Here is a 12,353-nt window from a genome sequence, read left to right on the forward strand (position 1 = left end):
GTGTTTCTCACTGTAACCCACAGCAGCCCCTGTAACTCAATGTGACCCACAGCAGCCCCTGTGTGACTCACTGACCCACAGCAGCCCCTGTAACTCACTGACCCACAGCAGCCCCTGTGTGTCTCACTGTGACCCACAGCAGCCCCTGTGTGTCTCACTGTGACCCACAGCAGCCCTGTAACTCACTGTGACCCACACGGCCCCTGTGTGACTCACTGACCCACAGCAGCCCCTGTAACTCACTGTGACCCACAGCAGCCGCTGTGTGACTCACTGACCCACAGCAGCCCCTGTGTGTCTCACTATGACTCACAGCAGCCCCTGTGTGACTCACTGATCCACAGCAGCCCCTGTGTGACGCACTGTGACTCACAGCAGCCCCTGTGTGACTCACTGACCCACAGCAGCCCCTGTGTGACTCACTGACCCACAGCAGCCCCTGTGTGACGCACTGTGACTCACAGCAGCCCCTGTGTGACTCACTGACCCACAGCAGCCCCTGTGTGACTCACTGTGACCCACAGCAGCCCCTGTGTGACGCACTGTGACTCACAGCAGCCCCTGTGTGACTCACTGACCCACAGCAGCCCCTATGTGTCTCACTTTTTTTTTGTAGCTAAGGTGTCAGCTGAAGCCTGATTACTGCGCGGGCCCCTGTTCTTTGGCAGGCAGATGTTACACGGTGGTCTTTCCCCACCGCGCCTTGGCGGCTGCTGCCCCAAGCTTCAGCGCGTCCCTCAACACGTAGTCCTGGATCTTGGAATGTGCCAGTGTGCAACACTCAGTCAGGGTCAACTCCTTCAGCTGGAAGATCAACAGGTTTCGGACCGCCCAGAGAGTGTGTGGCTCACTGTGACCCACAGCAGCCCCTGTGTAACTCACTCTAGTGTATGAATTAGGAGCAGAAGTTCATCACTGGACACGATTAAGCAATAACACTATCAACAGATCCGAACTGAGGAAGGATCAATGGATGAAACATTAACTCTGATTTTTGTCCACAGATGCTACCAAACCTACTGAGCTTTTCCAGCAATTCCGGTTCTTTTTTCAGATCAGATCTATGCTTTATTGGTTTGCTGCATCCTGTCATGAATGATGGTGCATGATTAAATAACGAAGAGGAGGTAGAGATGCCACAAATATCCCCATCCTCCATGATGGGGCAGCCCAATATATCAGTGCACAGGTGGAAACATATGCAACAATCTTCAGCCCGAGGCACTGATTGGGTGATCTACTGGGGCCTCCTCCAGAGGTCCCCACTGTCACCAAAGGGTTTTGTACAGATCGATCTTTGGTAGGCAACAAATAGTGGATTTGGTTTATGGACTAATGACCAGTTACCAATGACAAATGTCTTCCATCTGCCAACAGTTCGACGATTGTTTCTGGGCTGGCTAAACAGCTTGGGTCTTTGAGCAAAATAAGGAGAAACCTTCAGACCAGTACTAGCTTAGGGGCTCTCCCTCTCTCTGTGTCTCTCTCTCTCTCACTCTCTCTCTCACTCTCTCTCTCTCTCACTCTCTCTCTCTCCACGGTAAAAACCACTTCAGGCCTGAAAAGAAATCCATTTATCTCTCTGCAAGCTGTGGCTTTTAATTGATGAGCCCGAGATCTTTAAAAAGTGAGCCTGCTACCCTGTCTCTCTTCCAAACCAGTAAAAGCAGCATTGTGACCCGAATAAGAATCAGCTCAGTAACCCTGGTGAAGGGGAAGCACTGATTTATAAGGGAAGTAGATTTATGTACCATTGGTTTGTATTAGTTTTAACTACAGAGACTAGACTATGTTTTGAATAGGTCCCAAAGTGCACAAGAGTCCATCTCTGTCCATAAACTTTAATTTATGTCTTTGTTACTTTCAGACTCAACAATTCTAATACACGACTAATTGGTCTCCTACAATCTGTCTTCCTGAAACTTGATTTCATCCAAAACTCCATTGCTGATTTGTACTAGTTTCAGATTGGCACATTTCCTGTCTTTGTCCTCCAGATTTGCACCCTTCTACTACCCTGACCCCTCATTTCCTGTAGGATAAACACCTCTTGCAATGTATGAGACAGAAATTTGTCATCCTTCCTCATACTCCACAGTGACTCCAGCTGACCCTCCATCCCAGAAATGCTACAGTTGAGTTAAAGCAGTTAGAGACTTCCTCAACACATGTGATTTCCTAAGGCACATGTTCTGACATTCCCACATGGCACAGATTCAAAGTTAGCTCGATGGCAGGAAGCAGAGGGTGATAGTTGAAGATTGTTTCTCAGACTGGAGACCTGTGAGTAGTGGTGTGCCACAGGGGTCAGTGCAGGGACCTTTGTTATTATCATAAATGATCTGGATATGAATGTACAGGGCATGATTAGTAAGTTTGCGATGAGACAAATCAGGAGGTATCTTTGATAGTGAGGAAGATTATCCAAAATTACAGACGGATCGTGATCAGATGGGGAAGTGGTCTGAGGATTTACAAATGCAATTCCGTACAGATAGGTTGAGGTGTTAGAAAGTCAAACCACGGTAGGACTTATACAGTAAATGGTAAGATCCTGAGGAGTATTTCTGGAACCTAGAGGGACCCAGGAGTACAAGTATATAGTTCTTTAAAAGTGGCATCACAGGGAGACAGGGTGGTGAAGAAGGCATTTAGCATACTGGCCTTCATCAGTCAAAGCATTAAGTACAGGAGTTTGGACAGTATGTTACAATTATGTAAATCAGCGAGTCTGCACTTGGAGCATTGTGTACAGTTTTGATCACCCTGTTATAGGAAAGACATAGTTAAACTGGAAAGAGTGCAGAGAAAATTTACAAGGATGTTGCTAGGACCAGTAGGCCTGAGTTATAGGGGCAAGTTGGCCAGGATAGGACTTTATTCCTTGGAACATAGGAGAATGAGGGGTGACCATATTGAGGTGTATAAAATCATGAGGTACGTAGACAGAATGAATGTATATAGTCTTTTTCCCAGGGATGGGGAATTGAAACCTAGAGGGCATAGGTTTAAGGTGAGAAGGGAAAGATTTAGGAAGGACCTGAGGGGCAACTCCTTCATGCAGAGAATTGGTGCACACATGGAATGGGCTGCCAGAGAAAGTGGTTGAAGCAGGTACAATAGCAACATTTAAAAAGCATTTGGATAGCTATATGGATGGGAAGGGTTTCGAGTCATTTGGACCAAATGCGGGCAGTTGGAACTAGCTGAGTGGGCACTCTAGACAGCATGAAAATGTGTTGCTGGTTAAAGCACAGCAGGTCAGGCAGCATCCAAGGAACAGGAAATTCGACGTTTCGGGCCAGAGCCCTTCATCAGGGATGCCTGGCATTCCTGATGAAAGGCTCTGGCACGAAACGTCGAATTTCCTGTTCCTTGGATGCTGCCTGACCTGCTGTGCTTTAACCAGCAACACATTTTCAGCTCTGATCTCCAGCATCTGCAGACCTCACTTTTTACCCTAGACAGCGTGGACCAGTTTGGGCCAAAGGGCCTGTCTCCATGCTGTATATATATATATATATATTATCCCTGTTAAATCTATGAATTCATAAGTATGTAAGTTAGCTCGCTGAGCTGGAAGATTTGTTTTCAGACGTTTCATCACCATATTAGGTAACATCGTCAGTGAGAGTCTCTGGTGAAGCGCTGGTGGTGTGTCCCTCCTCTCTATTCATAGTCTTGGTTCCTGAAGGTTGGTGATGCCATTTCTGGTTCTTTTTTTCAAAGGAAGGTAGATAGGATCTAAGTTGATTTGTTTATTGATGAGTAGCGAGGAGGGACATACCACCAGTGCTTCACCGGAGACTCGTGCTGATGATGTTATCTAGTCATGGTGATGAAATGTCTGGAAACAAACCTTCCAGTTCAGCAAGTTACCTTACATAGTTATCAACCTGAGCGATAAATCTTCTCAAACATTGGTAACTGAATAATCGCAAATCCAAATGTCTGCATCTCCCTTTCTGATATTTCAGTATAATTTTACTCTGAATAAAATAATATTTGACATGAGGTCACTAGATAACCTCCGATGAGGACAATAATTTGGTCCACATTGAGAGACCGTAACCTCCCTCATTTTGTTGGAATTGAATGTTTCTATAAGAACATCAGGCTTATGGCCTCTCAATCTGGGGTGAATTTGACACATTAGGATTTTTAATTGCAGTATTGGATGAATGTAAAGCCTTGCTATTTGTTCTTCAGCTTCATTTATTCCATAACTTGTACTTTACACAGTCATACATCTCACAAATGTTGCTGTGCAGAAAACTGCCCCTGACTATGATCCAGAAAAAGTAAGTAGCATCAATCAATAAGTTGGGACATACTCTAATCAGCCAGGGGACAGATGGCACTACTGGGGGTCATTCAGTGATGGTGCAGGGGCTGTCTCAGGTGCAGCACTGAAAGGAGGGGTAATGATTTTGGGTGAGGGCGCTTGATGAAAGGGACATTGCTGAGGTTTCTTCATACTCACTGTTTGGGTATATGTGGACATTAGGGTAAATGATAATTCACTGACACTTTGTCCTACATTAATGCAGTATGATGAAAAGTGTTTCACACTGATAGTCATGGTGCACTGCATTTCACAGGGTTGCAGGAGGAGACAAGCTAATAACACTGATGTATTAATATTCTGTGACACAATGTAGAACGCTGTGATATGCAGTGACGCTGATATGCTATAACACACTGTGAGGCCTTCAACACTGATGTACTATAACAACATGAGATGCTAATACATTGGAACAGTGATATGCTATGACAGTGTAAGACCCTGTAATAGACTATTACACTAATATGTTGTTCTTCTAGGGCTGCAAGTGGTTAATGCAACAGCTGCGACAGTACTTGACAGCAAAGCATGGCACTGAGGCAGTGGAAGCACTTTTTAGAGACATGGACAATATCTTCATCAAAAGTTTGCAAAGTGTCCAAACAGTGATCATTAATGACAAGCACTGTTTTGAACTCTATGGATACGACATTCTGATTGACAAGAACCTAAAACCGTGAGGACACTCGGTGTTGAAGTAACTTGTGTGTGAAATCAGTGTAAATTTATTGCATTGTGTCTGAGATTTCCTGGATGTGCTTAGAGTATCTATGTATGTCTTGTGTGTGTGTGAATGTATTTATTATGTCTGTGTGAATGTATTTATTATGTGTGTGTGTGTGTGTGAATGTATTTATTGTGTGTGTGTGTGTGTGTGTGTGATTGCTTGTATTTATTATGTATGTGTGTGTGAATGTATTTATTATGTCTGTGTGTGTGTGAATACATTTATTGTGTGTATGTGTGTGAATGTATTTATTGTGTGTGTATGTGTGTGAATGTATTTATTGTGTGTGTGTGTGATTGCTTGTATTTATTATGTACGTGTGTGTGAATGTATTTATTATGTCTGTGTGTGTGAATACATTTATTGTGTGTATGTGTGTGAATGTATTTATTGTGTGTGTGTGAATGTATTTATTGTGTGTGTGATTGTATTTATTGTGTGTGTGTGATTGTATTGTGTGTGTGTGTGTGATTGTATGTATTGTGTGTGTGTGTGTGTGATTGTATGTATTGTGTGTGTGTGTGATTGTATGTATTGTGTGTGTGTGTGTGTGATTGTATGTATTGTGTGTGTGTGTGATTGTATGTATTGTGTGTGTGTGTGTGTGATTGTATGTATTGTGTGTGTGTGTGTGATTTTATGTATTGTGTGTGTGTGATTGTATGTATTGTGTGTGTGTGTGATTGTATGTATTGTGTGTGTGTGTGATTGTATGTAGTGTGTGTGTGTGTGATTGTATGTATTGTGTGTGTGTGATTGTATGTATTGTGTGTGTGTGTTTGTATTCATTGTGTGTGTGTGATTGTATTGTGTGTGTGTGTGTGAATGTATTTATTGTGTGTGAATGTATTTATTGTGTGTGTGTGTGAATGCATTTATTGTGTGTGTGAATGCATTTATTGTGTGTGAATGTATTTATTATGTGTGTGTGTGTGATTGTATTTATTAGGTGTGTGTGTGTGTGTGTGAATGTATGTATTGTGTGTGTGTGTGTGAATGCATTTATTGTGTGTGTGTGTGTGTGTGAATGCATTTATTGTGTGTGTGAATGCATTTATTGTGTGTGTGAATGCATTTATTGTGTGTATGTGTGTGATTGTATTTATTAGGTGTATGTGTGTGATTGTATTTATTAGGGGTGTGTGTGTGTGATTGTATTTATAAGGTGTGCGTGTGTGATTGTATTTATAATGTGTGTGAGAATGTATTTATTGTGTGTGTGTGTGTGTGTGAATGTATTTATGAAATGTGTGTGATTGTATTTATTCTGTGTGTGTGTGTGTGTGTGATTTTATTTATTATATGTGTGTGTGGGATTGGATTTATTGTGTGTGTGTGAGAGAGAGAGAGAGAGATTGGATTTATTGTGTGTGTGTGTGTGTGAATGGATTTATTGTGTGTGTGTGTGTGTGTGAATGGATTTATTGTGTGTGTGTGTGTGTGAATGGATTTATTGTGTGTGTGTGTGTGTGAATGTATTTAGTGTGTGTGTGAATGTATTTAGTGTGTGTGTGAATGTATTTATTATGTGCGTGTGAATGTATTTATTGTGTGTGTGTGTGAATGTATTTATTATGTGTGTGTGTGTGAATGCATTTATTGTGTGTGAATGTATTTATTGCGTGTATGTGTGTGAATGTATTTATTATGTGTGTGTGTGATTGTATTTATTAGGTGTGTGTATGTGATTGTATTTATTATGTGAGTGTGATTGTATTTATTATGTGAGTGTGATTGTATTTATAATGTGTGTGAGAATGTATTTATTGTGTGTGTGTGAATGTATTTATGAAATGTGTGAGATTGTATTTATTCTGTGTGTGTGTGATTTTATTTATTATATGTGTGTGTGGGATTGGATTTATTGTGTGTGTGTGAATGTATTTATTATGTATGCGTGTGTGAATATATTTAATATGTATGTGTGTGTGAATGTATTTAATGTGTGTGTGTGAATGTATTTATTGTGTGTGTGTGAATGTATTTATTGTGTGTGTGTGAATGTATTTATTATGTATGTGTGTGAATATATTTAATGTGTGTGTGTGAATGTATTTATTATATATGAGTGTGTGAATGTATTTAATGTGTGTGTGTGTGAATGTGAATGTATTTAATGTGTGTGTGTGAATGTATGTATTGTGTGTGTGTGTGTGAATGTATGTATTGTGTGTGTGTGTGAATGTATTGTGTGTGTGTGTGAATGTATTGTGTGTGTGTGAATGTATTTAGTGTGGGTGTGAATGTATTTAGTGTGGGTGTGAATATATTTAGTGTGTGTGTGTGAATGTATTTTGTGTGTGTGTGTGTGAATGTATTTATTGTGTGTGTGTGTGTGTGATTGTATTTAGTGTGTGATTGTATTTATTTAGTGTGTGTGTGTGTGATTGTATTTATTTAGTGTGTGTGTGTGTGATTGTATTTATTTAGTGTGTGTGTGATTGTATTTATTTGTGTGTGTGTGTGATTGTATTTATTGTGTGTGTGTGTGTGATTGTATTTATTGTGTGTGTGTGTGAGATTGTATTTATTGTGTGTGTGTGATTGTATTTATTGTGTGTGTGTGATTGTATTTATTGTGTGTGTGTGATTGTATTTATTGTGTGTGTGTGTGTCATTGTATTTATTGTGTGTGTGTGTGTGTGATTGTATTTATTGTGTGTGTGTGTGATTGTATTTATTGTGTGTGTGTGTGTCATTGTATTTATTGTGTGTGTGTGTGTCATTGTATTTATTGTGTGTGTGTGTGTGTGATTGTATTTATTGTGTGTGTGTGTGTGATTGTATTTATTGTGTGTGTGTGATTGTATTTATTGTGTGTGTGTGTGATTGTATTTATTGTGTGTGTGTGTGATTGTATTTATTGTGTGTGTGATTGTATTTATTGTGTGTGTGTGATTGTATTTATTGTGTGTGTGTCATTGTATTTATTGTGTGTGTGTGTGTGATTGTATTTATTGTGTGTGTGTGCGTGATTGTATTTATTGTGTGTGTGTGTGATTGTATTTATTATGTCTGTGTGTGATTGTATTTATTATGTGTGTGTGAATGTATTTATTATGTGCGTGTGATTGTATTTATTATGTGCGTGTGATTGTATTTATTATGTGCGTGTGATTGTATTTATTATGTGTGTGTGATTGTATTTATTGTGTGTGTGTGATTGTATTTATTGTGTGTGTGTGTGTGATTGTATTTATTGTGTGTGTGTGATTGTATTTATTGTGTGTGTGTGATTGTATTTATTGTGTGTGTGTGTGATTGTATTTATTGTGTGTGTGTCATTGTATTTATTGTGTGTGTGTCATTGTATTTATTGTGTGTGTGTGTGATTGTATTTATTGTGTGTGTGTGTGTGTGATTGTATTTATTGTGTGTGTGATTGTATGTATTGTGTGTGTGTCATTGTATTTATTGTGTGTGTGTCATTGTATTTATTGTGTGTGTGTGTGTGATTGTATTTATTGTGTGTGTGTGTGTGTGATTGTATTTATTGTGTGTGTGTGTGTGTGATTGTATTTATTGTGTGTGTGTGTGTGTGTGATTGTATTTATTGTGTGTGTGTGTGTGTGAGATTGTATTTATTGTGTGTGTGTGTGATTGTATTTATTGTGTGTGTGTGTGATTGTATTTATTGTGTGTGTGTGTGATTGTATTTATTGTGTGTGTGTGATTGTATTTATTGTGTGTGTGATTGTATTTATTGTGTGTGTGATTGTATTTATTGTGTGTGTGTGATTGTATTTATTGTGTGTGTGTGTGATTGTATTTATTGTGTGTGTGTGTGATTGTATTTATTGTGTGTGTGTGATTGTATTTATTGTGTGTGTGTGATTGTATTTATTGTGTGTGTGATTGTATTTATTGTGTGTGTGATTGTATTTATTGTGTGTGTGTGTGATTGTATTTATTGTGTGTGTGTGTGATTGTATTTATTGTGTGTGTGTGTGATTGTATTTATTGTGTGTGTGATTGTATTTATTGTGTGTGTGATTGTATTTATTGTGTGTCTGTCATTGTATTTATTGTGTGTGTGTGTGTGTGCGTGATTGTATTTATTGTGTGTGTGCGTGATTGTATTTATTGTGTGTGTGTGCGTGATTGTATTTATTATGTCTGTGTGTGATTGTATTTATTATGTATGTGTGTGTGAATGTATTTATTATGTGTGTGTGATTGTATTTATTATGTGTGTGTGATTGTATTTATTGTGTGTGTGTGTGAATGTATTTATTGTGTGTGTGTGTGAATGTATTTATTATGTGTGTGAATGTATTTATTGTGTGTGTGTGAATGTATTTATTATGTGTGTGTGTGTGAATGTATTTATTATGTGTGTGTAAATGTATTTATTATGTCTGTGTGTGATTGTATTTATTATGTATGTGTGTGTAAATGTATTTATTATGTGTGTGTGTGTCAATGTATTTATTATCTATATGTGTGATTGTATTTATTGTGTGTGTGTGTGAATGTATTTATTGTGTGTGTGTGAATGTATTTATTGTGTGTGTGTGTGAATGTATTTATTGTGTGTGTGTGATTGTATTTATTGTGTGTGTGTGATTGTATTTATTATGTGTGTGTGTGTGATTGTATTTATTATGTGTGTGTGTGTGTGTGTGAATGTATTTATTATGTGTGTGTGTGATTGTATTTATTATGTCTGTGTGTGATTGTATTTATTATGTCTGTGTGTGTGTGTCAATGTATTTATTATCTATATGTGTGATTGTATTTATTGTGTGTGTGTGAATGTATTTATTGTGTGTGTGTGAATGTATTTATTGTGTGTGTGTGTGAATGTGTTTATTGTGTGTGTGTGTGAATGTGTTTATTGTGTGTCTGTGTGTGTGAATGTATTTATTGTGTGTGTGAATGTATTTATTGTGGGTGTGTGAATGTATGTATTGTGTGTGAATATATTTATTATGTGTGTGTGTGAATATATTTATTATGCATGTGTGTGTGTGAATGTATTTATTGTGTGTGTGTGATTGTATTTATTGTGTGTGTGTGATTGTATTTATTGTGTGTGTGTGATTGTATTTATTATGTGTGTGTGTGTGAATGTATTTATTATCTGTGTGTGTGATTGTATTTATTATGTCTGTGTGTGTAAATGTATTTATTATGTCTGTGTGTGATTGTATTTATTATGTCTGTGTGTGATTGTATTTATTATGTATGTGTGTGTAAATGTATTTATTATGTATGTGTGTGTAAATGTATTTATTATATGTGTGTGTGTGAATGTATTTATTATGTGTGTGTGATTGTATTTATTATGTGTGTGTGAATGTATTTATTATGTGTGTGTGAATGTATTTATTGTGTGTGTGAATGTATTAATTGTGTGTGTGAATGTATTTATTGTGTGTGTGTGAATGTATGTATTATGTGTGTGTGTGAATGTATGTATTATGTGCGTGTGAATGTATTTATTGTGTGTGTGAATGTATTTATTGTGTGTGTGTGTGTGAATGTATTTATTGTGTGTGTGTGTAAATGTATTTATTATGTATGTGTGTGAATGTATTTATTGTGTGTGTGAATGTATTTATTGTGTGTGTGATTGTATTTATTATGTGTGTGTGTGTGTAAATGTATTTATTATGTGTGTGTGTGTGTAAATGTATTTATTATGTATGTGTGTGTAAATGTATTTATTATGTGTGTGTGTAAATGTATTTATTATGTCTGTGTGTAAATGTATTTATTATGTATGTGTGTGTAAATGTATTTATTATGTGTGTGTGTGAATGTATTTATTGTGTGTGTGTGATTGTATTTATTATGTGTGGGTGTGTGCGTGATTGTATTTATTGTGTGTGTGTGTGTGAATGTATTTATTATGTGTGTGATTGTATTTATTATGTGTGTGAATGTATTTATTATGTCTGTGTGTTGTTGTATTTATTATGTATGTGTGTGTAAATGTATTTATTATGTCTGTGTGTGATTGTATTTATTATGTCTGTGTGTGTAAATGTATTTATTGTGTGTGTGTGAATGTATTATGTCAGTGTGTGATTGTATTTATTATGTGTGTGTGTAAATGTATTTATTATGTATGTGTGTGAATGTATTTATTATGTATGTGTGTGAATGTATTTATTGTGTGTGTGTGTGAATGTATTTATTATGTGTGTGAATGTATTTATTATGTCTGTGTGTGATTGTATTTATTATGTATGTGTGTGTAAATGTATTTATTATGTGTGTGTGTAAATGTATTTATTATGTATGTGTGTGTAAATGTATTTATTGTGTGTGTGTGAATGTATTTATTATGTCAGTGTGTGATTGTATTTATTATGTGTGTGTGTAAATGTATTTATTATGTGTGTGTGTGTAAATGTATTTATTATGTATGTGTGTGTAAATGTATTTATTATGTGTGTGTGTAAATGTATTTATTATGTCTGTGTGTAAATGTATTTATTATGTATGTGTGTGTAAATGTATTTATTATGTATGTGTGTGTAAATGTATTTATTGTGTGTGTGTGAATGTATTTATTGTGTGTGTGTGATTGTATTTATTATGTGTGGGTGTGTGCGTGATTGTATTTATTGTGTGTGTGTGTGTGAATGTATTTATTGTGTGTGTGTGAATGTATTTATTGTGTGTGTGTGTGAATGTGTTTATTGTGTGTGTGTGAATGTATTTATTGTGTGTGTGAATGTATTTATTGTGGGTGTGTGAATGTATGTATTGTGTGTGAATATATTTATTATGTGTGTGTGTGAATATATTTATTATGCATGTGTGTGTGTGAATGTATTTATTGTGTGTGTGTGATTGTATTTATTGTGTGTGTGTGATTGTATTTATTATGTGTGTGTGTGTGTGAATGTATTTATTATCTGTGTGTGTGATTGTATTTATTATGTCTGTGTGTGTAAATGTATTTATTATGTGTGTGTGTGTCAATGTATTTATTATCTATATGTGTGATTGTATTTATTGTGTGTGTGTGAATGTATTTATTGTGTGTGTGTGTGAATGTATTTATTGTGTGTGTGTGAATGTATTTATTGTGTGTGTGTGTGAATGTATTTATTGTGTGTGTGTGATTGTATTTATTGTGTGTGTGTGATTGTATTTATTATGTGTGTGTGTGTGATTGTATTTATTATGTGTGTGTGTGTGTGTGTGAATGTATTTATTATGTGTGTGTGTGATTGTATTTATTATGTCTGTGTGTGATTGTATTTATTATGTCTGTGTGTGTGTGTCAATGTATTTATTATCTATATGTGTGATTGTATTTATTGT

The 12,353-nt window shown here is 36.6% G+C and overlaps 1 protein-coding gene across 2 annotated transcripts in view; it reads left to right on the top strand.

The window, feature by feature from the left end:
• ttll9 (tubulin tyrosine ligase-like family, member 9) overlaps positions 1-12,353 on the top strand; it is a 131,604-nt gene that overhangs the window by 48,054 nt on the left and 71,197 nt on the right. For both annotated transcript variants that reach the window (XM_060835946.1, XM_060835947.1), the window contains exons 10-11: positions 4,243-4,301; positions 4,825-5,021. In XM_060835946.1, the coding sequence (XP_060691929.1) occupies positions 4,243-4,301; positions 4,825-5,021 (256 nt within the window). The remainder of the gene's footprint in view (positions 1-4,242; positions 4,302-4,824; positions 5,022-12,353) is intronic.

This window comes from Hemiscyllium ocellatum, chromosome 15, assembly GCF_020745735.1.
Source record: "Hemiscyllium ocellatum isolate sHemOce1 chromosome 15, sHemOce1.pat.X.cur, whole genome shotgun sequence".
Lineage (NCBI taxonomy): Eukaryota > Metazoa > Chordata > Chondrichthyes > Orectolobiformes > Hemiscylliidae > Hemiscyllium > Hemiscyllium ocellatum.